This window comes from Macadamia integrifolia, chromosome 12 (assembly GCF_013358625.1).
Source record: "Macadamia integrifolia cultivar HAES 741 chromosome 12, SCU_Mint_v3, whole genome shotgun sequence".
NCBI classification, from domain to species: Eukaryota; Viridiplantae; Streptophyta; class Magnoliopsida; order Proteales; family Proteaceae; genus Macadamia; species Macadamia integrifolia.
Genome location: NC_056568.1, coordinates 10,343,152 through 10,369,287, shown reverse-complemented (window position 1 = coordinate 10,369,287; position 26,136 = coordinate 10,343,152). Strand labels below are relative to the sequence as shown.

The following is a 26,136-nucleotide window of genomic DNA, read 5'->3' as shown; positions in this document are numbered from 1 at the left end:
TTTACTTTCACACGTTCGCCACTGTCTTAGTACTTGAAGCCCGAAGGGTTTAGACGTTTAGTACATGGTACGGCGAGCGAACACGTTAACGGGAAACAGATTCTCTTTCTCCGTCTTAGCTTCTCGCCCGACGAACGGATGGACGATGACGACTGTGGAATCAACCACAACACTCTCCTCTGACTGTCGCCATGTCCCTTAAATAAACACATCATCTCATAAAACAGAAGAAAAAACGAACCTTTTCCCTCCCTCCGTCCCTGAATCTCTGACCACTTACGTTCCGACCAAAACCCCGTCAGAACCCTAATATATCTCATCCATCTCTCAGAAAGACCAGAAGGCACAGATGAAGCATTGAGGACATTATCTCTACTGGTCGTTGATTTTCATATTCTTCGGCAGCATTTTCCTCAAACATGTTAGATTTCTGCTTCCTGATTTAAATTTGAAGTTTTTTTTTTTCTGTTGAATGTCTTCGTGTTTCCCGATAAGGTTCTACTTTCGGTTATTGGTTGTTGATTTTGTTGTCTTTGATGGATAATAATACCGAATTGAGCTGCCTTAGGGTTTAATTTATGTGGAATTCATCAGTAATTGCTAATGTTGTTCTTTTAATTTACCTTCAGTTTCCTGTGGTTTTCATATTTTCCTGCATGTTACTCGATGAAGCTTGTTTGAATTTTTTTTGTTAGTTTTCTTCTATGTATGCAGCGAACACTTGCCAAATGAATATTTTAGTTGTGAAATTCGGTGACTTAACTGCTTCTAAGCTCTCAGCTACTTTTTCCTGTGAAGGAAATTTAGATTGCTTGTTCCTGTTATAGTTTTTTGCGAGCTTTAACGGGCATCTGGTTTGCTACGCTTATAGAGAACGAACATTATACTTCTTGGCCATAGATAGTTATGCTGACTGCGCTTGATTTGGAAAAACAGAAAATTTCAGTGCATCTTATGGTCATTTAGAATTCAGAAAGTTATTGATAATAGTGCATTGAATCCTAGATGGTGACGCTAAGTAGTGAAGTGTGTTCCATTGAGTTGAGACACCTAATTGACCTATGTGTGGCCACACCAAAAGCATTCTTGTGCAGGATTATGCTTTGTTGAGCTATTGGGATGTCTTGAAGAGGTATTTGTTGGATTAATGGGAAGTGTTGGCTCTGGGATTTTCCCCCCTCACGCCCAACATTTTGTTTGACAGGACATGCATAGGGCCTTAGGTTCTTCATCGAGCTAAGAAGTTTAGATGTTCTATTTTATTGTGTGCTGTTCGAGCCTTTTTGTTTTGTATGTTAATTAATGAAGATGTGTGAGGTCTTGATTTGGAGTTTCTTGTTTAGGTTTTTATAAAATTATCTGTGTCTGGGTAATTGTTTTTAAGCTTAATTTATTTGTTAACTTTTTTTTTCTTTGGTAAAATTTATTTGGTAACCTGAATACTTGTTCAGCATAGAGAGAGATGTGTATGATAAGCCTTTTTTCTCATGTCTCATATCATTTTCAATATAGACATGTTTTATTCTGAATTTGGACACATTTTCTGATATTGCTACACAGAAACATTTCGTCTTGGCTACCTGATATGCTGATCTTTCTTATTTTTATATCATAGAACTTGTGACAGCATTGTGTTGATTCTCTACATTGTGAAAAAACCTCTGACAATTTTGATGTTTGACCTTGTGCTTATGTATAGGACCTCTCCTGAAGCATATACACCAAGGAAACCTATTTTTTCGGAGGTAAGATGCAGTGAAGTATGTATAAAACCCCCCTGAAGAAACCTGAGCCAAAATCATAATTGTGAACTTATTGAGTTTAAGCAGAACCCTCGGAATTTTTTAATTCATTCTCTCTCTCACTCACCCACTCTCACACACACACACATTGGATGGATATTTGATTGTTATGAAATGAATTGGAGATGGGTTTGTGGTTTTTGAGTATGTTGGTATCCGTATCTATCCTTTTTTTTTTTTTTAACAAAAAATTTATCACACTATCTTTATCATTTATGTTCTGTGTTGTATTCTGTTGTGATGAATGAAGCTTGACATTTACATAATTTCTTTTCCTCTTATATGATGCACAGAAAGTGGAAACAATGAATGGAACATTCAATGGACAGATTTTGGTGGAAAAGCTTGCGAAGCTTAACAATTCACAGCAGAGTATAGAGAGTATCCTTTTGACTATGTTTTCAGAATAGAACATGATTTTCCGCTTGGTTTTTATTTTTAAATTTTATTCTGGTTGTGGTTGTTGGCTGTACACAGTTTGTCTGAGGGAAGGTAGGTGGTTTTACTGAAACAAACTGGCCTACTTCCTTTGGAGTGTATAATCAGAGGGGACAAAACACCCTGCTTCTTGGTGCTTATTTTTACTTAATTGCTTTGGTGTGTTTGTAATTGCCATGGGAGGAAACAAAAACAAAAGGCTTAACCCTAGATTGACAGTATGAAATTGTTAACGCTATAGAGTTTCTGAAATGTTTTTGGTAAACATATCAAATAGTTGCAATGCTTTTTCAGTGTGCACCTGATTGGAGGTGTCGACTGAAAAAGCAATGCAACTAAATAATGTAGATGCTGATTTGGTTAGCATCACATGTGAAATTGTCTGCTGTTAAACTTTTAATTAGTGCTTCCACTTGGAAACTGCTCTTTAAATTATGAACTGAACTAAATGCAAACTACTTCCTATTGCGTCTTGTAGACTATACAAGAATCAGCTGTATGTATCAAGTGGTCGAGTGATATTAAATCATGTAACTTATTCTGAGACAATGAGTATCCACCTTCTTTATTATATCCAATATTTTTACAGAATAGTGGAAGCTAAATGAGTATAAACTAGTCTCAAATTTTTTATTAACCGATTAATTTATTAAAATCAAGAAAAATGCTGCAGAGAGTCTCCCCAGTTTCCCACCCAAGATGTTGAATCAGGATAACTCTAGAGTTTCTTTGGGTTGGCTTGATTCTCCCCCGAGCCAACACCCACCCCCACCCCCACCCCCACCCCCCCCAAAAAAAAAAAAAAAAAAAGAAGCAAGGGGGTGGGGTGTTTGGGTAAAGTTCAGTGAAGGTCTGGCTGAAAAGTGTTCCATTTTCTTATCAAGCTGGATTTAACGGCTAATGGTATTGATAATGATGGCCTCCATGAATAGAAAATTCCTAATATTTTCTTTCCCGATCGGCAAATGTGCAATTGGGTGGACAAATGGGACATAGTTGTCGAGGCATTTGGAATAATCTAGGCAAAAAGGTGATCCTTGTTTGTGTGTTAGTATGTGTTATTAGCATGATATTTTATTAACTGTTAAGTAGTTATTTGTTCAAGGAAGATAAAGAGGGGTTGGGTTGAGTCCTTAGGGGTGGGTTCCCTGTCATTCTCTATGGTTGTGTGCTTGCATGTAAGGATGTTAGACATGGAGGTAAGGAGAGAGGAAGGGAAGGGCTAGAGGTTCTTTTATGACTGATGATTAAATTTTGAGAATAGCCAAAAAAGAAAGAGGATTACTCCTGCACTTGGGAGGGAGGCTGGTTCTCAATCTTTCATGCTCGTTTGAGCAAAAACCATTGCAAATTTAGACCAGTGGGTGCCATGCTTGAAGCCCTAATCTGTTCGTAATCCTTTCAATTGATTTTGAGCATGGTTTAAAATCTCGCCGAGATCTCAGTAATTTCTGGGTTTTTTTTTTTGCCGAGTCGAGATGTCCTAAGAAATACAAAAAGGACATCATCTCGGTCGATATTTCAGTATCTTGGCTGAAATTTTGGTGTTGTTTCGGCGAGATACCGAATGACACCAAACAAGGCCTATAAATACAACATTTCTTTTGGGGGAGTTGAAATTGACTCCAACTCGTCTATCTCTGTGAAATTTTGGCTCCTTGCATTTTAACACAAAATCACTCTATTGCCCACTAATTAGTCACATCATCACATCTATTGCCTTGAAGATCACTCCAAGTTGAAGATCTACACATTTCAAGCTTTGGAAAGTTAAATCACTTTCCCCAAAACCATTTTTTTTTTTTAAATAGTAACATAAATAGAGTGATTTTGAAATACACTAGGGGGCCTCGTCGCTGATTCGGTGGAGATGGGCGGCGAGATTGTATAAACGTTGATAGTCTATCTACTTCTATTGGCGGAATGAGTTTGAGTAGAGGGGATAGGCAACCTCACAGTGAGGTAGATGGAGTGGGCATTGGCGTGCCCCATCATTTATTGGAGAGAGCACTTGGTCGGAGTATTATGGACCTTATAGTCAATTCACTGGGATAGGGCATACATCTGGTTCATCCATTCCTTGTATTGACTATGGCTCCCAGACCTTGTCACATGGTGGTGGTTTTTGTGGACAACTTATTCTCGTACCTAGCCCAGCCGTACATGTTGCCGGAAGCATCCAGTTGATAGTAGCTCAATGGCGGGTTCTTCTTCTTTATACTATGGTGGTGACACATACTCTCGGATAGGTTAACTTCAGTATGGAGATGACTCAGTTTTTTTGACAGTTGTAGAGGACTATGTTCGGTTCTTCTCTCTGAATATGATGTGGTATGCATTTGTGGTGTAGTTAGAGGAAAATGCATGTCGACTCCATCGTACTGGACGTGGAATCCAGCCAAGCCATCATAGTTCTTTCCAATAGACAATCATTATGATTAGTGTTGTATAACTAATATGTTTGGGACTTGGGATATTGCCATTTGGGACTTTGAGATTTAAGAGTAAGACGTTCAGTCGATGACTTTAGTTGGGACTTGGGAGTTAGGGAGTTGCATAGTATATTACCCTAGTACTCTAAATATTAGTTAATTAATGTTGAGGTATGTTTTGATCATGACTTGGATGCATTATTTAATTTATCTTGTTCTAGCAATAAAACAGGTAAAATCTCCAAAACAGTTCGACAGTTGCTGCCAACAAGGGTGCAACTCTAAAACACTGTCATGTTTTAATATTTTTGCAAATTTAAGTTCTAAGCATGTTTGTCAACCTTAAAACAAGCTACTCACTAAGTTTCAGATCATAATATGGCTGTTTGACCACCGAAACAGTCAACCGAGTCAAAAAAAAAAAAAACCACCAACTCCCCGAGATCTTGCCGAGATTTCAGTGGTTCTGAAACCACCGAAACAAGAAGAGATTTCGAACCTTGCTTTTAAGTTGTTCACCTGTATGAATGGTTTTTTTGCTAGGGTGGGTGGGGTGTGTGTGTGTGTGTGTGTGTGTGTTTATGTGTTTAAACATATATCCGAATGCATACCTATCTAGTTGGTTAGTTGAAGAACAGAACCTTCCTGCTGTTTCAGTTCTGCCTGACCTAATGTACCTTCGAAAACCTGAAGGCTCATTGAATTGGCTGGGGTTTGTTTGACCTGGATGAATTGTACAGCTTGATGTGGTGTAAATGTTGTTGAGATTTTGAAAGATTAACTATGGGTAAGAAATGAAAGAAAGGAATTTGATAAGTAAATGGGACGATTGGTGTGGCAGACGGCAGGTCGTCATCCACCACCATCCTTGTTGTCATACATTCATTTTTTCTTGCAGCCCTTTTGTCTACTGAAGCGAGGCTTAGCCACACTTTTTGTTACATCATTTCCACACTATTGTTGGCACCTTCTATGCTGTCACTGTGGAGAGGAAGAAATATAAAGTAAGATAAAAGGATATTAAAAGAAACGAGTGACTCTTTTCCCTTATCCTACTATATTTGCTACCTGGCATATTCATTTATGCGGTGTCAACTTGTTTTATTGTAGTTTATAATTATGTATTCATGCCACATTTAGTGGAGCAATTTTGGTGTAACTTAGCCGGATATAGTAGGTTGAAATATGATGGTGTAGTCTGATTCAGGTATTACTTGGTATGATGGACGAGGGCGCACTAGCATGAGTGATCAAGTATGTATTGGTTCCCATCATGTTGTATATATGTCATTACAGAAGTTAATTTGTCAATTACCTGAATCCTTATAGTTCTAATAATTTTTCGCTGCTATTTGAGTTCCGGCTTTTTAATGTTTTTATCTACTCCTCTCTCCCTGTTTCAGTGTTTAGTATTTATATTACTCCCTTAATATTGCTGGGAGTGCAATCCTTAACCGGAAACAAGCTTTATCACACTGGTGTATCTTCCATCGGAGGAAAGCAAAACAAGTTGTTGAAACATGGGATAGGCAGTTCCACTGCTCTCCACGGGAGCAGAGAGTGTCTTTCCTATATCTTGCGAATGATATTTTGCAGAACAGTCGGCGAAAGGGTTCGGAGTTTGTTGGTGAATTTTGGAAGGTTCTTCCAGATGCTCTTAATGACGTGATTGAGAATGGGGATGAATTTGGAAGAAATGCTGCACTACGACTGGTATGTGAAATCAACTTGCATTGTACAAAAGCCTTTGGAGGGCCGCTAGGTCCATTATATACCACCTACATATAAAATGGTGCCAGATGGTTTTGTCAAGATGGCCACCTTTTCGAATAAAATGATGCCACATGGTTTTGCTAATCTTTTTTTTTCCATTTTTACTTTCACTTTTTTTTTTTTAATGAAAGGAAGTGCTAGTTGTCCCTCCAAGATGCATATTTTGTTTGTGTCATCATAGATACAAACAACAACAACAAACTAAGCCTTATCCCAACTTAATGAGGTCGGCTACAAGATCCGTGCAAATCAAGGTAGGAAAAATTGAGTTCCAAACGGGATAGGAAATGAATAAAATAAGAAAATATAAGAAAGAGGTCTAGTCCCCAACAAATTTCTATATTGTAATAGAGATCTTGGAGTTTCCTTTGCTGTTGTCAATCCCACGTGTAGGGAGTTTTGATGCAAATAAGTCACTTAATGGGCTTATTTTATTGCAAATAAGTCTTGGGTTGGGCTATGTATGTGTTGGGCCTTTGATCCCATGGGTTTTTTTTGTAATGAGCCACTTTAATGAGCTTAAAATACGGGTAGAAAGTAGGAGAACGGGATTTAATTCATTAGTTTAGTTAAAGTCTTGTTTGAGTCTATTTTCCCTGTTATTTCAGTTTTCTAGTCAGTTTAGGTAATGTAGACTAGGGTAGGGGTCTAACCAAGTCTTAGTCTGCAGGAACTTTTAACCAAAGAACAACCACAACCAATCCCAACACACCAGCAAATCAGACCAACAGAATATAAACAATTCAGCAGACTATAGATTTCAATATCTAGTATTGATTAGGACAGAACAGTACCAATCAGATAAATATAAACCAGGGGCTGATAACAGTTCAAATAGGATCAAACAACTGTTAAATAATGATCCACAACCTGAAACCACAGTAGGAATTACCCCAGGCCAATCGATTTCAGTTCTGGTTCTAGCAAATCACTAAAAGACAAAATTCTGGTGATTTGTAATAACTCTTTAATGACTGGACAGGATCAGCCTAGAGTTGGGTTGATCCTTAGTTGGACAGAGGGGAACAATCGACCAGAACTTGGGGGCAAGCCAATGGCTGGAAATGATTCCACCAGAGGAGGCCGATTGCTATTTTGACAAGGATTTCTGGGCAGAACTTGAAATAATAAATACCTGGTCGATGGCAACAGTAGATCCTTGACAAGTGAACTTGAAAATACTTGAAGAATAGTAGAAGGTCCACTCGGGATTCTCGCCGCAAAGTGTCAACTGGATCAGACACCAATCCATAAGCCTTGATCATACACAAGGGAGCCTCAACAGAGACCAGCGGCAGCAACAAGCTTTCTTTTTTCAATAATTCAAATTGTGGGCTGTAGTGTGCCCCCTCCTTTATTTATAATAATGATGGGGAATGTTTACAATTTGGAAACTCCAAAATTACTAAAAACTGAGTTACTAAAACTACTAACATGTAGTTATTAAAACTGAAATTGTAAACTAAACAAATTAGGAACTAATTGTAGACTGAAATTAGAAACTAAAGTAGCAACTAATTTTAGAAACTAAGAAACCCCATCAATGCCCAAACTGTGGGCTAAGGAACCAAACTTGGTCGACCCATTCAGCCACTGGGGTCGACCCTCTTCTTCCTCTTAGAATAGGTCTTCAAATCTGCATCAACTCTCCTTGGCTTGAAAACATTCGTCTCCGATGAATGGGCAATGGACATGTAGCGCTCATACAAGTCGGGATCAAGTCTCTTGAAACCATTAGCATGGATCCAAGTACAGTCACTACGGGGACGGCCCTTCCACTTGACAAGGAAAGTGTGATAGCCGGTACCACGGCGGGTAGTCTTGTAATTATTATCCAAGACATCTTCGATGACTTCAGAAGTAGGCAGCTTTAGTTGGGGCAGCCGCAACATTTGCTCTGTGTCTCCATCATCCGAATGGTGCCCAACGTAAAGGTGAAGATCAGCCACATTAAACACATTGCTTATGGTCATATCATCTAACAACTCAAGCACATAAGCATTAGGCCCTATACGTTTCAACACCTTATATGGACCCATCTTCCGTGGGCAAGATTCAAAATATCGCATTTCGACCATTGGGGAGACTGAAATTTCGGTGGAAATCTGGGAAATTTCGAGGAAACCAAGGAAATTTTTTCGCTTTGGTGGAAACTTTAGTACGACCCCCGAAAATGTGTTTTTTTTTTTCTCCTATTTTTGGTGTACGTCCTATTTTGGACATTTCTAATACATTCACATAATTAGTTTAATGGAAAAAACACCTAAAGTCATACTTGTGGTGTTGACCAATGTTTCCTAATGTACATTGAGTCGTTGACTGAAACTATACTACATAAGTACATATATAAGTTACTAATTAAAAATGTGAAATACATTATTAAAAGTTTAAAACAAACAAAACATAATGTGCAGGATCCAAAATAAATAATAATATCACATAATCGTGAGTTATCTCTAAAGTCTCAAGTCTTAACCATCAACACTAAACTTTCAACAGTCAACAAGCAACATCAACAATCAATTCCAAATAAAGTGTCTAAGCAGTTCTAGTCTACGAGTTGCGTACCATTGTAGATGTCATAGCCGCTTATCTGAATGCACCACATATGAGTCCCATGACATGTTTTGGATCCAATTGTTTTGGTAGTCCATCACTGCCCATCTATAAGATGCATCATCAACATCAGTTAGGTATCCCAGCCAAGGGAATGGCTTACTCATAGTGATAGGATGTGGCACACAAGGTTGGGATGGATACCTAAAGATATTGTCAACAAAAAATGAGCCACCAGTTGAACTACCATCTTGTCCAAATGAAGTAGAAGATCCACTATGCTGTCCATACTCACCGCCATATCCAAATGAGCCGGTGCTCTCGAAGGATGGCACACAAAGTTTGGGGAAGATGGGATTTGGGATTTACCTTTTTGGTCCAAGCTCCATTCCTTAGATAGATTTGCTATGAATGTGCAAGATCCAAGCTTGGAATGAAGATTTAATGGCACAAGGGCAAAATCTTGAGTGTTTTCATAAGTTTTCCACTTCATCGAAATTTTGAAATAAGAAGGCTTGGTTTCCCATTTAAGAAGGTTTTATAAAGGTTGACCAATTGGTCCACTCGAAAATTCCCACATTTCGAGGAAAATTCCTACGTTTCGGTCGAAATGTGGGAATTTTGGTTGATACTAGTGGAAACCAGTGACTTTTAAAAGTCACGTGGTATTTGATATCAGAGTCCTGGGATACCGTGGAAATGTGGGAAATTTCAAAGGCATCGGTGGAAACATTGACCATATCCGTGGGTGGAGTTTAGTGTTGACACCCGTCTGAAACCGTTCAGGATTTACTCGTATCATTGCCATGCCCCCGGGTTTGAACTCCACATAACGCAGATCAGCTGAAGCCTTGTACACCTCATTGTTTAAGGCAATATGTCATCGGACGTTGGCATGCACCTCAGTAATATGGTGCAAAAACTCATCAGCCTCAATGCTAACTCGAGCTTGGGGTGGGAGTGACAACGTGACATAAGATCAATAGGTCGCTTAGGCTGAATTCCAAGCAAGATCTCAAAAGGAGTACGACCCGTTGTCCTATTCACTGAACTGTTGTAGGAAAACTCAGTACTATCGAGGATGGAAGGTCATGTCTTCTCATAATCTCGAACCAAACATCTTAACAGATTTCCCAAGCTTTGGTTCACCACCTCTGTCTGTCTGCTAGTTTGTGGGTGAAATGCAGTTAAAAAGTTCAGCTTTGTATTTGTTTTCAACCACAAAGTCTTCCAAAAATAACTCATGAACTTAACATCACGGTCAGACACAATACTAGTGGGCAACCCATGTAGTCGCACTACCTCCTTGAAGAAAAGCTTTGCAACCTGATAAGCATCAAAAGTCTTGCGACAAGGTATGAAATGGGCCATCTTAGAGAAATGATCCGCAACCACCATAATGGAATCATATTGCTCTCTAGTAGGGGGTAGTCCAAGAACAAAATCCATGCTAACATCAAGCCACGGTGCATGAGGAATAGGTAGTGGAGAGTATAAACCTGTGTAATGTTTTCCCCTTTTTGCCGACTGACATACACATCTCTTGATCACATGATTGACATCCTTTACAATGCATGGCCAATGAAATCGATCTGTCACTTGTGCAAGAGTCTTATCCTTCCCCAAATGTCATCCCAATCCTCCTCCATGTCCTGTATGATGTGATGACATACGGAAGAGTTTGGAATACATAGCCGTGTGCAAAAAAATAAGTAGCCATCATGAATGGAGTACTTTAAGTGTTGTCCACCCTGTTGCAACTCCACAAAGATAGTGATGAGATCAGGATCAGATGCGTACTCACCCCGTATTTGATCAATACTAATAACATGTGCTGAAAATGTATTAAGTGTGAGCACTTTCCGGCTAAGTGCATCAGCCACTGTGTTCTCTTTTCCCGCCTTGTACTTCACTGCAAATATGAATTCCTGCAAGTAGGCTACCCATTTGGCATGCCTGTGGCTAATCGACTTTTGAGAGTGAAGGTGCTTCAAGGTCTCATAATCAATGTATAAAATAAACTCCTTACCAATGAGGTAGTGTCTCCAATGGCATAGCACTTGGACGACTGCATGCAACTCCAAATCATATGCCGAATAGCGTTTCTTGGCTTCATTCAATTTCTCGCTATAGAAAGCGATATGGTGTCCTCGTTGCATCAACATTCCTCCTAGGCCAACATGTGAAGCATTTGTAGCTACCTCGAATGCTTTGTCAAAATCTGGTAGGTGTAGGATTGGTGCCTCTGTCATCTTCCTCTTTACAAGAGCGAAGGTTTTGGTCGCTGCAGTTGTCCATTCGAACTTTCCTTTACTTGCTTCCTTGCATTTAGTGATAGGTGCCATAACGGCACTAAAATTCCGAATGAATCTCCTGTAGAAGGAAGCCAAATCATGGAAGCTACGGACTTCTGTTAGTGTTTGTGGTATAGGCCAGTCAGTGATGATTTTGATTTTCTTTGGATTAGCGTCAACCCCTTTAGATGACACTATAAATCAAATGAATACAACCTTAGGCAGCATAAAGGAACACTTCTTGAGATTGATGTATAGCTTCTCTGCACGGAGCACTCTCAAGACTTGCCTCAAGTGATCCATATGCTCTTCTTGGTTCTTACTGTATATTAAGATATCATCAAAGTAAACAACCTAAAAACGACCAATAAATGGATGAAGTACGTGTGTCATAACTTGCATGAAGGTGCTAGGTGCATTCGTTAGACTGAAAGGCATGACTTTCCACTCGTACAAGCCATCCTTTGTCTTGAAGGCGGTCTTCCATTCATCCCCAGAACAGATGCGGATCCGATGGTAGCCACTCCTCAGATCTAATTTGGAGAAGACCTTTGTCTCGGACAACATATCCAACATATCATCAAGTCATGTTATAGGGAGTTTATGCTTGACTGTTATCTTGTTGATAGGATGGCTGTCCGCACATATACGCCAAGAACCATCCTTCTTCGGCGTGAGCAAAGCTGGTACCGCACAAAGACTCAAACTCTCCTCAATGAACCCCTTTTGTGATAACCCATCCACTTGCCGTTTCAGCTCGGCATGTTCAGTATGACTAAGTCTGTAAGTGGGAAGGTTGGATAAAACCGAACCGGGTACCAAGTCAATAGGATGTTGTATGTCACGTAGGGAAGGTAGCTCATCTGGAAGATCATCAAGGACTAAGTAAAAAAAAATCAGATAAGAGCTCTTTGATAAGTGCACTATGGGTTACCTTAGGTTGGAGAGTGACTTCCCGAGTAACAAGAGCCATAACCATTCCGGTTTCATGACTTGTGTGTATGAATTGCTTACGGGGAATAGCTAACAACTCTTTCATAGGCATAACAACCACTTTCTTCTCAATGGCAATGTCCTTTTGATTTGCCCTTAGGGATCTTCGTCGCCATATTTCAGCTGGCACATTTACTAGATAGAAAATTGTAGGAACACCTTTCCACATGAAGGTACACAAATCTTTCTTCCCTTCAACCATGGCATCATATTGTTACTCGCATCTTGGTGGCTGAAACCAAAGGAGAGGATTGACAACGTAACTGCATTTTCTATAGCCGTATGAAGTTTGGAGAGCATATTTGTCAGGTGATAATTGACAGTGGCAGTTGTGTTAATGTTGTCTGAGAAGTCTTTGTGAAGAGAGCAACCTTGAAGTCTGACCCACATCCCCAACCTTATAAGGTATCCTTGCTGAATGGAAATACCCTAGAGGTTGTCTGAGAAGCCTTTGTGAAGAGAGCACCCTTGAAGTCTGACCCACATCCCTAACCTTATAAGGTATCCTTGCTGAATGGAAATACTCTAGAGGTGAACAAATGGTGCTCAGTTCCTTTGAAGCTTTACCGATATGAAGAGAAAGTTTGGTGTGATGTGATTCCAATAAAACTCACAGATGTATTGTTTGGTCGTCCCTGGATGTATGACAATGATGCCATGGTTGGAGGGAAGAAAAATCTATGTATCTATGTATCTTCATGTGGAAAGGTGTTCCTACAACTTTTTATCCGGTAAATGTGCCGGTTGAAATACGGCGATGAAGATCCCTAAGGGCAAATCAGAAGGACATTGACATTGAGAAGAAAGTGGTTGCTATGCCTATGAAAGAGTTGTTAGCTATTCCACGTAAGTAATTCATACACACAAGTCATGAAACCGGAATGGTTATGACTCTTGTTACTCGGGAAGTCACTCCCCAACCTGAGGTAACCCATAGTGCACCTATCAAAGAGCTATTATCTGATTTTTCTGACTTAGTCTCTGATGATCTTCCAAATGAGCTACCTCCCATGCGTGACATACATGCTATTGACTTGGTACCCGGTTCAATTTTACCCAACCTTCCCGCTTACAGACTTAGTCCTACTGAACATGCCGAGCTGAAACGGCAAGTGGATGGGTTATTACAAAAGGGGTTCATTGATGAGAGTTTGAGTTCTTGTGCGGTACTAGCTTTGCTCACGCTGAAAAAGGATGGTTCTTGGCGTATGTGTGTGGACAACCATGCTATCAACAAGATAACAGTCAAGTATAGATTCCTTATACCATGACTTGATGATATGTTGGATATGCTGTCCGGGACAAAGGTCTTCTCCAAATTAGATCCGAGGAGTGGCTACCATCATGTCCGCATCCGTTATGGGGATGAGTGAAAGACCACCTTTAAGACCAAGGATGTCTTGTATGAGTGGAAAGTCATGCCTTTCGGTCTGACGAATGCACCTAGCACCTTCATGTGAGTTGGCACAGGTACTTCGTCCTTTTATTGATTGCTTTTTGGTTGTTTACTTTGATGATATCTTGATATACAGTAAGAACCAATGGATCACTTGAGATAAGTCTTGAGAGTGCTCTGTGCAGAGAAGCTATACATCAATCTCAAGAAGTGTTCCTTTATGCTGCCTAAGGTTATATTCCTTTGATTTATAGTGTCATCTAAAGGGGTTGAAGTTGATCCGGAGAAAATCAAAAGCATCATTGATTGGCCTATACTATAGACACTAATAGAAGTTCGTAGCTTCCATGGTTTGGTTTCCTTCTATAGGAGATTCATTCGGAATTTTAGTGTAGTTATGGCACCTATCATTGAATGCATGGAAGCAATCAAAGGGAAGTTTGAATGGAGAACTGCAGCGACCAAAGCCTTCGCTCTTGTAAAGAGGAAGATGATAAATGCACCAATTCTACGCCTACCAGATTTTGATAGAGTATTCGAGGTAGCTATAGATGCTTCACATGTTGGGTTAGGAGGAATGTTGATGCAAGGAGGACATCGTATCGCTTTCTATAGCGAGAAATTGAATGAAGCCAAGAAATGCTATTCGACATATGAGCTGGAGTTGTATGCAGTCCAAGTGCTACGCCATTGGAGACACTACCTCATTGGTAAGGAGTTTATTTTATACACTGATCATGAGGCCTTGAAGCACCTTCACTCTCGGAAGTCGATTAGCCACAGGCATGCCAAATGGGTAGCCTACTTGCAGGAGTTTATATTTGCCATGAAGTACAAGGCGGAAAAAGAGAACACAGTGGCTGATGCACTTAGCCGAAAAGTGTTCACACTCAATACATTTTCAGCACATGTTATTAGTATTGATCAGATACGGGGTGAGTACGCATCTGATCCTGATCTCATCACTATCTTTGTGGAGTTGCAATAGGGTGGACAACACTTTAAGTACTCCATTCATGATGGGTACTTATTTTTTGGCACACGGCTATGTATTCTAAACTCTTCCCTACGTCATCACATCATATGGGAGTTACATGGAGGAGGATTGGGATGACATTTTGGGAAGGATAAGACTCTTGCACAGGTGATGGATCGATTTTATTGGCCATGCATTGCAAAGGATGTCGATCATGTGATCAAGAGATGCCTTGTATGTCAGTTGGCAAAAAGGGGAAAACATTACACAAGTTTATACTCTCCACTACCTATTCCTCATGCACCGTGGCTTGATGTTAGCATGGATTTTGTTCTTGGACTACCCCCTACTAGAGAGCAATATGATTCCATTATGGTGGTTGTGTATCTTTTCTCTAAGATGGCCCATTTCATACCTTGTCGCAAGACTTTTGATGCTTATCAGGCTGCAAAGCTTTTCTTCAAGAAGGTAGTGCGACTACATGGGCTGCCCACTAGTATTGTGTCTAACCGTGATGTTAAGTTCATGAGTTATTTTGGAAGATTTTGTGGTTGAAAACAAATACAAAGCTGAACTTTTCAACTGCATTTCACCCACAGACTGACGGACAGACAGAGGTGGTGAATCGAAGCTTGGGAAATCTGTTGAGATGTTTGGTTCGAGATTATGAGAAGACATGGCCTTCCATCCTTGATATTACTGAGTTTGCCTACAACTATTCATTGAATGGGACAACGGGTCGTACTCCTTTTGATATCTTGCTTGGAGTTCAGCCTAAGCGACCTATTGATCTTATGTCACTCCCACCCCAAGCTTGAGTTAGCATTGAGTCTGATGAGTTTTTGCACCATATTACTGAGGTGCATGCCAACGTCCGACGACGTATTGCCTTGAACAATAAGGTGTATAAGGCTTCAGCTGATCGTCATCGGTATTATGTGGAGTTCAAACCCGGGGACATGGTAATGATACGAGTAAATCCTAAATGGTTTCAGACGGGTGTCAACACTAAACTCCACCCACGGTCTTGGGCTACATAGTATAAAATGAGAGGGAATCCCACTCAAAATAGAAACCTACTTGACTTGGCAACTAAAACAAAATAGGAATATTTCAACAAACAACATTATAAAATAAAATGCACTACAATATCCCAAACTACTAAAGAAACCTACCACCCACCCCCTTGGACTAAAAACCCGTTTTAGGTTCGGTTCGTCTATGTCTGGGTTTCCATATCAGGTCATTCCGGTCCACCCATGAAATTTCTACTGCATCACTGTTGCAATGCCTTACAGATGGGCAGTTAGTGAACCACCCTTATTTATAATATGGACGATTTTGTTGGTGGTTATATTTACCTTTTGGCACCTGCTCAATGGGTTTGGTTTCCCGTAGCATTCAATTTAAATTGGAACATGGTTTCTGTTAGAAGGAATGGATGTATTGTCTATTGCAAACAAAGGCAAAGTTTAAAGTTTGTATGGCGGTCGAAACAGCCTCTCGACATTCTCATGGTAAGGCTGCATAGTTCTCGCCCCCCCGGACCTCGCACATGTGGGAGCCTTGTGCATCGGGTATGCCCTTTTTTATAGGGCTTTTATTTTGTCTTTTTTTCTTTGGCGGGGTGTTTGGGGTGGTTGAGCAGAACAGTTCCTACTTGGAGAAGTTTCAGGATATTCATTTGTACACGGCATGTGATATGCTACTTCATGGGTTCATCCTCTTCCCCTTTCCAGATGTATAACTGTGATGCTTCTGGATTTTGCTTGCATGGTGGATAGGTTTTGTCTATCATTCTCATTTTTGGGCTTTTTTACTTACATAAATACAGAAGCATTAATAATCATTTAGAGAAATTAAGAGAAAAAGTTTGCAGTTCTTGTTAAGCATGCTCTATTGATTTATGAGTATTTCACATTTTTGTTTGAATTGATGGGATAATTAAAAGTATTAGGGTTATCTTAGATGAGGTAATGTAATTGTAAGAATCAATATTGGATTTGTTAGATGTATGTCGTGAGAAAGGAGGATTCCGGCGCATTGTACTTAGTTGTGATGATAATGCTAGGGTGATGCCTAGGTGACAAGGAACCTATTTAAGTCACCTTATGTGCCAAGGAGCCAAGATCTTTCCCTCCACATATTATAGATTATAATCATTTCTTAGTTTCTTCCCTAATATGTTTATATATGTCTCTCCTACCCAACTTAATATTTTGACCTTTATATATATATATATATATATTTATATTAAGATATAAAGTACTTGGAAAATATGGACTTGGGATATAGCAAATGGCATTCACTTTGGGCGCCTTGGCCTCATCAAGGCATCACCTAGGTATCAAGGTGGCTGGGCACTGCCGTGGTTCACCTTGGCCCCATGACAACTATGCAGGTGGGTATGAAGCAAATAGTAGCACTTCACTATTTTTGGCCTCATTTTTTTTCCTCTTGCCCAGATTGATATATGGGAAGAGAGAAAAGTTTTTGGTTCTCGGGGGCAAATTCTCAAGGAAGAGCTTGTTGGGAGGAACCTGGAGAACAGTAACAGAAATGGAAAAAGTTCAGGCTTCAAACCGGTAAATCCCTGTTCGCGGATTTTGTATTTTTGTGTGCTCATTTGTTGCTCTTTTTAAAGGATTTTATTAAAAAACAGGCCTTGTTTTGTGCTCATCATTGTTCTTCTTAAGCAGAAACAGTCTGTCGGGGATACACTGGAGAAGATCATTTCAAGTTACGAAGTTGTTTATGATGGTTCTATGGATGAAGAAGCATTACTGAGTAGATGCAGGACTGCTGTTAGTGGCGTCGAAAAAGCAGACAAGGAAATTGGTGGCAATAATAACTCAGGTATTGCTTGAATGGCCTTGTGTTTTAGTCACATTTTTGAGCTTGGGCCTTTGCATTTTCTGTTATCACTTCTACCTTTCAAAAATTCAAGTCTGTTTTTGCATACTCACTTATGCTGGATGTAATATGATGAGGAGCTACCTCATGTAATGGAATGAGAACTCAACATAACTTGCTGCACATTAAATTTGGAATTATCAAAACTTAAGAGCGTGAAAACTTGTCCATTTTAAGGCTTTTTGAGCTATATTGTTAAAGGTGTTTTGGAAGCTGCTTGCGTATACTCCTCATTGCCTTACATATAAGATTTGCTCCATATTCCTATTCTTCAAATACATATCTCTTATGTATCATTTTAACATTGCAATGATCTAGGGTCTGCCTAAATACTAATGACACTCTCATGAGAATGCTACATGCTTGTTGTGCATACTGACTATTGCTGTTGAGGCCCACTCCATTGCAAGGGGGCTGGTTGTATTGATGACTTTACGTTTTCCTCCTGGGCATTGTACCCTCCTATCTGAAACATTTGGAAAACTGGTTAAACCTGGTTGTCTTACTTTTTAAGTGGCAGTTATACATTTAGAAGTGTTGAGGTCCTCATGCACTTACCTTGTTTGGTTTAGATAGGAAAGAAGCTAATGAATGCTTTAATGGTGATATTAATGTCATGATTATTTGTAGGAAAAAAAATTGTATCACAAATGAGAAAGAAGCAACAGTCTCACTATCAAATGAAACTAATTAATTCCTTCCATCAAGTTGTATGAGGCTGTTAGCCATTAAGTGTATTTTTGAAGCTGGACAGAAAAAGGAAATAAACAGAATTCTAAACTGCCTTAAACTCTTCAATCATGGGCTGCTGTTGGAGAGTCCGTATTTGACTCAAACATAAGAAATAAACCAAAAGGAAAACTTCTCTAGTCTGATTTGGAATGTCCTAATTTATCTAAACAACTTCATTAATAAAGCCAAAACTCACCAACCCAGCTCCACTATACAATAAAAATGAGTTGTTATAAAATACTCCACGACCTGAAATGATAAGATTCCAGAAATTTTGAAATTCTAGAAACCGCAAGCCCTTTCAGAAGTCTTCAAACTGGGTCCCACTTCTAATGACAGCTATTTAAAACAGTTTTAATATAAAATAATCTACTAACTATAACGAACGGACCCCACAATCTTATCCATATACTTAATCTCGTGTACATGATCTAGAACCCAAATATGAGCATGTAAAAGATGTCCATACATTAATAAACCCAAAGATAAGAACCCAAGGCCTTAAAACCCATCTGTGGGCCAAAAAATAGTCTTTCTAGGCCCATTTGCACATTATAAACTGCATCAATTCCCCCTTGTTTGAAAAACTCACCCTCGAGTTTTGTATAACGGGTGGATCGTCACCATTTGATTGGTATCTTCGAACAGTTGATTTGACTTGATGTCGATCCAATGCTTCTCATAAAATTTAGCAATACGAGTTATCTCAACTGCATAATTTGTGGAGGAAAATAAATACAACGATTGTAATATCCATAGAAACAATCTCAAATCATGTATTTTCAATTGCAATCTTTTCTTTAATCTCATCAATCTCGATGGAGCATTGTTTACTTCTTCAGGTTGATCTTCAACCATTGGATCAGTGGATCTTCTTCTTGCTCTTCCACCCACTATTCAATGACTGAGATCAGCTTGTAGAAGGAAGCATCCAGTCATTCGAGCATGAGCAGTGGTTGCCGTCGACACTTCCAAAATGCTCAGTAATTGTTCACAAACATCCTTGATTCACATGAAGTTCTTGAAAGAAAAGATGTCTTGTATGGATCCATGATATCTATAACCAGGTTTAGCCTGATACGAATCAATGCCAGATCGAAAATATGGATCTGCTGGTGATGGGAAAGAGAGATAATGAGGAGAAGAGAGGAGGGAAAACCTCAAATCCTGACCATTTTCCTTCATCAAATCAAACAAATGAGGCTCTGTTGGCCATTACATGTATATATAGAGTTGAAAAGAAAAAAGGAAATAAAACAGAACTCTAAACTGCCTTGAACTCTCCAATCGGGGATGTTGTTGGAGAGTCGGTACTTGACTTGTAACAAATGAAAGAAACAGAAATGAAAATTCCTTTATAGTTGTTGGCCGACTTGGAGCATCCTAATCTATTTAACAACTTAGTTAATAAGCCAAAACCAACCCACTTATGGTTTCCTAACCCAGCCCACTATTACAATAAAAATAAATTGTTATAAATTACCCATGGCATGAAGTGATTGGATTCCAAAAATATTGAAATTCTAGAAACCACAAGCTCCTTTTAGAAGTCTTCAAACTGGGTCCACATATTCATATCCATATACTTAATCCTGTGTACAGACTTTGGACCCCAAATATGGGCTAATAAAAACAAGATGCCTATTACATCAATAAACCTAAAAAAAAAAAAAAAGAAGTCCAATGCCGGAGGCCCATAAAACCCATCATTGGGCTAAAATAAAGTCTTTCTAGGCCCAATTGCACATTCTTAATTTCATCATGTGCGTATTGACTATTGCTATTGCTATGGAACAAAAATTGTAATGAAAATACTTTTAACTCCTCACTGGATCTGGATTCTTTAATGAACAGGGCAGCTCAATGGATCTGGATTTGTGGATGAGTTGCGGAGCCAGCATAGTATACTGAGAGAATGTATTGAGCAGCTGAGATTGGTTGAATCGTCAAGATCAAGTCTCGTATCTCATTTAAGAGATGCTCTTCAGGAGCAGGTAATTTGGCTAGCAGACTGTAACTTTGTGAAAGTTTAGTATGAGTTGATGAAATCTTTTTCCATTTTATTAATATTTAAACTTCACTGAAAGAGAACTAATTTGTTTTCAGGAATTTAAGCTGGACCAAGTTCGTAATCAACTTAAGGTAATTCTGTAATTCTTAGAGTAGTCTAACTTGGTAGGAGAATGATTGAACCTTTCAAGAACTTTTTGTTTGTGGTGTTGAAAATGTCAAGAAGAAGTCCATAATTGAACTATGACCTGGAAGTTTGAGGCTGTCAGTTTTTGTCCTTGTGTGGAGTGGGTTTAATGGCTGCATTTTCCATTCTGAAGTTCTGGTTTTATTGGTATGCTTGAGAAAGTTTACCCTTGAATCAGTTGTTTGATAGATCATGATTGTGGTACTTCTCTTATAAAACTGTGTCAAGATCACTTTCCCAAGAATATGATAACAGTCTGTTCCTGTAGAGGTTCAGTCTATTAGAGTTTGGTGATACATTTTTTTTTTCCCGGTCCTGGAAGTTTGTTTTGCAGTATTTTATGAAAAGGTGATTGAACCAAAACTTGGTGTATGCTAAAATTTTCTGCAAGATTCTTTTTTTCTTCATTTGTAAAATATTTGCATTCTTCTGATGGAAATTTGAAGTTCACATGCTCCACTTTTAGGACTTGAACTGATTAGATTCATCCTGGCTTTGTGATTGCCAAACTTTAGGAAAAGTGCTACAGCCTCAAATTCATTTCCTTTCTATATTCAATTATTCATGCTGTCCGAGAATGTGCCAAAATAGTCTAATCCATGGAGTTTCTCTACTTTGGAATGTGTTAATCTGAACTGCATCTGAGTTCTTACAAAATCCTTTTTCTTCCTCCCTCCTTCCGGAATAAATAACAAGAAACTTCATTAAAGAAAAAGTACAATATTTTCCCTTCTATCTACGAGGCATTGACTTGGGAAGTGAATCATGAGAAGGTTAACGCTTGCAATAGATTACAGGAGTGATGGTGAACTTTAATCTTTCCTTGGGATTTTGTGTTGTGTAGTTATGTCTGGTAGGCACTTATTCATCCATTTGCAATTTTGGTCAGGCTATTTGGGCCCATTTTGCTTCCCTGTTTGGTTTGAACTGTTATGTCCCTTACGGGATTCACAACTTAATGGGTTTTCAACAGTCTCCTTTGGCAAGATGGCAGAACGTATGTGGCATCATGTATTTCCTTTTCCTTAGCGGTCACGTGATATCCCAGGAGTTGATTGAGCATATTATGTCGAGTACAGGTAGATGGGCTACCATTAGGAGGTATTTTGTGTCTCCATTGATTATTTTTTGAGGTACTGCCGTACTGGGAGTCTGGGACCCAATGTTCAAGAAGTCGGTTTCGACCCCTGAATGAAACCCAAAGTGGTTTGGTTTCAACCGAAATCTGGTTGAAATCCTGCAGGGGTTGGTGATTGGTTTTGTTTGACCATTTCTGTGGTCAAAGGGCCATATTTTGGTTTGAAACTTGGCAAAGACTTTAATTAAGCATCCTTAAACACAATGGAACCTTTAGATTGTTGAAAAACACACTCAAATTGTTAGTTTGGTTTCGTACCCTAGGTTGCCTATGTATGTAGTGCCTTTTTTTTATTCTTGTACAACAACATAGCCTTATCCCAACTAATTGGGGTCGGCTACATGGATCCTTGCTCTCCAATTAACTCTATTTGAAGTCGTACGTGGTAGAAGGCCTAGGCTATGCATGTCTTTCCTCACCACCTATCCTAGGGTTTAGGTCTGCCCCTGGCTCTTTTATGTAGCATTTGGTTGCATAAATCTGTTGGTGCATGTATTGATTCTGGATATAATTCCATGGAATGAGCTTCTGTGGAATTGTAATTCTGAAGGATTAACTGTTTGGTTACCCTGAGTCTGTCAGTTGGGTTCATCTTCAATCTGCCTGAAAATCTGTTTGTCTGTCAGTTGGATTCATCTAGATTCTGCCTGAAAAACTGTTTGGTTGTCTCTTTGAGTCAGTTAGTTGGATTCATCTCTCTCTCCTCAAATACAAATTTTTAATCTTCTTTTCTTTTCTATTTATTTCTTGACAATCAAATTAAAAGCCTTCAAATCCAAAAATCCTTCCAAATGAATTAGGGAAGGATTTCCATTAAGCCCTTATATTTTCATCAACTTATCAATTTAAGGAATTAAAGTGACCAGATCATCAAAGGATGAAGTGTCTACCATTAAATCAATTATCTCATTTGGTTGTATATTTATCTAGCCAACAAATCAATCTCTCTAAATGTAGAATTCATTTTTGCAGTTGGGCTGAGATCTCACTTCAACTGGTGGTTTAGAAAATAACAAACAATTAGGTAATCAACAAATCGGTGGAGTTTCTTATTCCAATTGAGTTTGGGGATCATTTTGGGGACAAAGATTGTTCTTGTTAAGCGGACATACTATAACAAAGCTCTAATTATTTCAGCTACATTGTTCTAATTATTTCTTAAACAAGAAGAATAAGATGAAGTGTTATCCAATGAGCTAAGTTCCCCTCAATATTAAACAAAGCTCAGCAATCCACAATTCACCAAGGGAGAACGAAAATCTCCGTTTGCGAATCAGCAAAAAAAGGCCCATCAAGCCTTGTCAAGTGAAAATGCCAACCTCGTGCCATCGACCAATTGCATAAAAATCTACTACCAGAAAAAAAAAGAATAAAATATAAAAATGGAAAAAGAAAAGGAAGTGAAAAGCATTCAGAAACCCCAGGCACATTCCTCTTCATAAAACTATTCTCAGAACCATATTTACCGAGTCTCATTGCCAACAAACCCTAGAACTATATGAAACCCTAGATTAGTAAGTTTTAACACTTACCAAGTCTCACGGTAACCCTAGAAAAACTAGCCTTTTTCGTGACTTTCAACTGATGCCTTGATAGTTTCTGCAAAAAAAAAAAACTAAGGCCTGATACTTTGGATTCTGGATGGAATCCAGGCTATTTATATCAGGCGTAGAATCGCTAGGTTCAACCTTGAATTAACCTATATATTGCTCTACTCATGAATGACTCACCCTTTAATACAAATTGTGGAATCATGTCTCTGCACGGTATCACCACTAATTACAACCTAACACCTAAATAAATGAAGAGTCACGAGTCCACAGAAATACATTATGTGGAATATTCCACACAACCAAACACCACCTTAGCTCTTTCAATTTGAATCAAATCACTCCTCCGAATTGGAGCATTCGAAGTCCTCCGTTGAACATGGCCATGCCACCTCAAATGATTGTTTCGTAGCTTCTTATGGATCGAAGCTACTCCCAACTCGGCTCTAATGTGGTCATTCCTTTCTTTGTCTTTCCTAGTTTTGCCACACATCCATCTCATATCCTCATCTTTGCTACATTTAGTTTATCTATATGTCGCTTCTTAATTGTCCAACATTCCACCCAACACATTATAGCTGGTTGGGTGACAGTCTTATAAAATTTTCTTTTAAGCTTTTAAGGAGTCTTATAAAATTTTCCTTTAAGCTTTAAAGGAATACGCCAATCACACAACATTCTGGACGCACCTTTCCACCTTAGCTAGCCTATTTTAATTCTATGTGTAACATCATCGTCTATATCCCCTTCTTTACTTATGATTGAGCTTAGATATCTAAAATAATCACTTTGTGGAATCTCCCTATCATCAATATTCACCACCTCATTAACCATCCTAGTGCAACTAAAGTTACACTCTATATACTCTCTATATACTTCGGCATTTTTCTACTAATCTTAAGACTTTTTGATTCCAAGTTTGACCTCAATAGCCGCAACTTGACGTTAATCCCTTCTTTTATTTCATCTACCAACAAATTATCATCAGAAAAAAGCATTCACCCAGGAACATTGTCTTGTATGTCTTTGGTTAAATCATCCATGGCGAGAGCAAACAGATTAGGGCATAAGGCTGATCCTTGATGTGACCCAAATTGTTTTTGGGAATTCACTACCTTGAACCTCCACCATTGTTACGCTAATCACCTCTTCTCAAGAATGTGTAGTGGAATTGAGTTTAGGTTGATCATATTTCTCTCTCTGATATCTTTCTCTTTTCAAATTTTTATAATTTCAGCATATGATTTGTCCAGAATGCACCCTAATTTAATAGAATTGAGGGTACCCCGGTAACCAACCCCGGCCCAAAATAAAATTTGCAGTATATATCATTGCTATTCTTATTTATTAGAGGGGTATTTGAATAACTGTGTACTCCTTTTGCCATGATGCCCCTGGTTCAGACATGCACACTTCGAACAATACGACTGTCCATTTGCGTGAAGCCAAAAAATTGATAGTTCTTACCATCTGGATAGTAGATTTTGTATTTTGATCAAAATAGGCCGCAAACTCATATATCAGAATGGTTAGATCTGTTTTTTTACAAGGTATATAAATGTGGTTTCTCATGTATGTACATTTTTCAGCTTGTGCAGTCTCGATATGAACAAGCGGGCAACATCTGCCAACAAGTGCTAAACTGCAACAATGGACAGTTGCTTGTTGAGCAGAGGTTGAAGGAAACAAACACCCCACCTGATGCACCTTCCAGTTTCCTTCAGGAAACTCCAGCCATCAGCACTGACAAAGAGCAATCAGCTCCAGTCATGTATACACGGCAGGGACCTTTTGCCGAGAATTCTGGCCACATTGAAGAAGATCCTCGCAAATCTGCAGCTGCTGCTATGGCTGCTAAACTTGCTGCTTCCACTTCCTCTGCTCAGATGCTCACCTATGTACTTTCATCGTTGGCATCCGAGGGCGTCATTGTCAACCCGTTGAATGACTCTTCCTGTGATTATCCTTCTGAAAAGAGGCCCAAACATGAGAATGGACCATCTTCCTACATAGCACCTCAGCATCCTCAGCCACCACCACCGCTTCTTCCACATCCTGAATCGCTCCAGCACAAGGTCACTGCGACATCCCAACAGTTGGCACATCAACCAGCACCTCCATCATCATCTCCTATGTCCCACCCAGGTCCTCCTACCATGCAGCAGCCGCCACCACCACCATTACCACCCCCGCCACTCCCACCACTGCCTCCACCACCAGCAGCAGCCCAATTCATGCAGATAGCTGGTTCTATGACAAGTGTACCCTACAACTATGGTACTGCTCCGCAGCGGCCACCACCATTGCCTGGTTATCCAATGGTTGGGGCCTCGGTTACAGGTGTACCTTCCTATCCTAGTCAAAGTCCTCATCAGAATTTTCAGGGATCTGAAGGTGGATTCTATGGCCAGCCACCCTTAGCAGCAACACCACCACCAATTTCTCGACAGTAGTCCTAGGTCTTTGTGGTTGTATGATAAAAAATTATGTATTGCAACAACTCACCCCCTCCTCCCCCAAAGGTACACGAATCCTATCCCAATTTGGGGGACTCGGATTACGATCAACCTTATAACATTAGTACATAGTTGTATATTAATTGATATTATGATTTATCAACCTTTTCTAACTTGAGGATCCCTTTCATAACTGGTATTATGATGCTCATGGAGGGAGGTAGAAGAATCGCCGTTTGAATATTGTGCTTCATAGCAGTGCTGGGGATATCGATGCTGTGTATTTTATTTTTGAAACCAGGTGCTTCATCAGCCAGCCATGTTGCAAACCATTGTTCTAAAACTCAGTATTGTACTGGGCATATTGGCCGATAGGTATAGGTATCAGGTTTGAACGATCTAGATCGATATGGCATCAGTTGGTTCATATTGACATCGATAACAGTATCACATGTCTTAAAGTTATAACAATGGTTGCAACGGTCCCTGC

The 26,136-nt window shown here is 39.3% G+C and overlaps 1 protein-coding gene across 2 annotated transcripts; it reads left to right on the top strand.

The window, feature by feature from the left end:
- The first annotated feature begins 49 nt into the window (after positions 1-49).
- Positions 50-25,819, top strand: LOC122057448 (protein enabled homolog). 2 transcript variants are annotated; one of them, XM_042619559.1, is made up of 9 exons: positions 50-421; positions 1,700-1,745; positions 2,096-2,183; positions 6,138-6,385; positions 17,126-17,245; positions 17,366-17,516; positions 20,160-20,299; positions 20,412-20,447; positions 24,780-25,819. In XM_042619559.1, coding segments are annotated over exons 1-9 (1,695 nt in total). In that variant the 5' UTR covers positions 50-419; the 3' UTR covers positions 25,644-25,819. The 2 variants fall into 2 exon arrangements, with proteins under 2 accessions (XP_042475493.1, XP_042475492.1); XM_042619558.1 differs by having other exon boundaries at positions 17,360-17,516.
- The last annotated feature ends 317 nt before the right edge of the window (positions 25,820-26,136 follow it).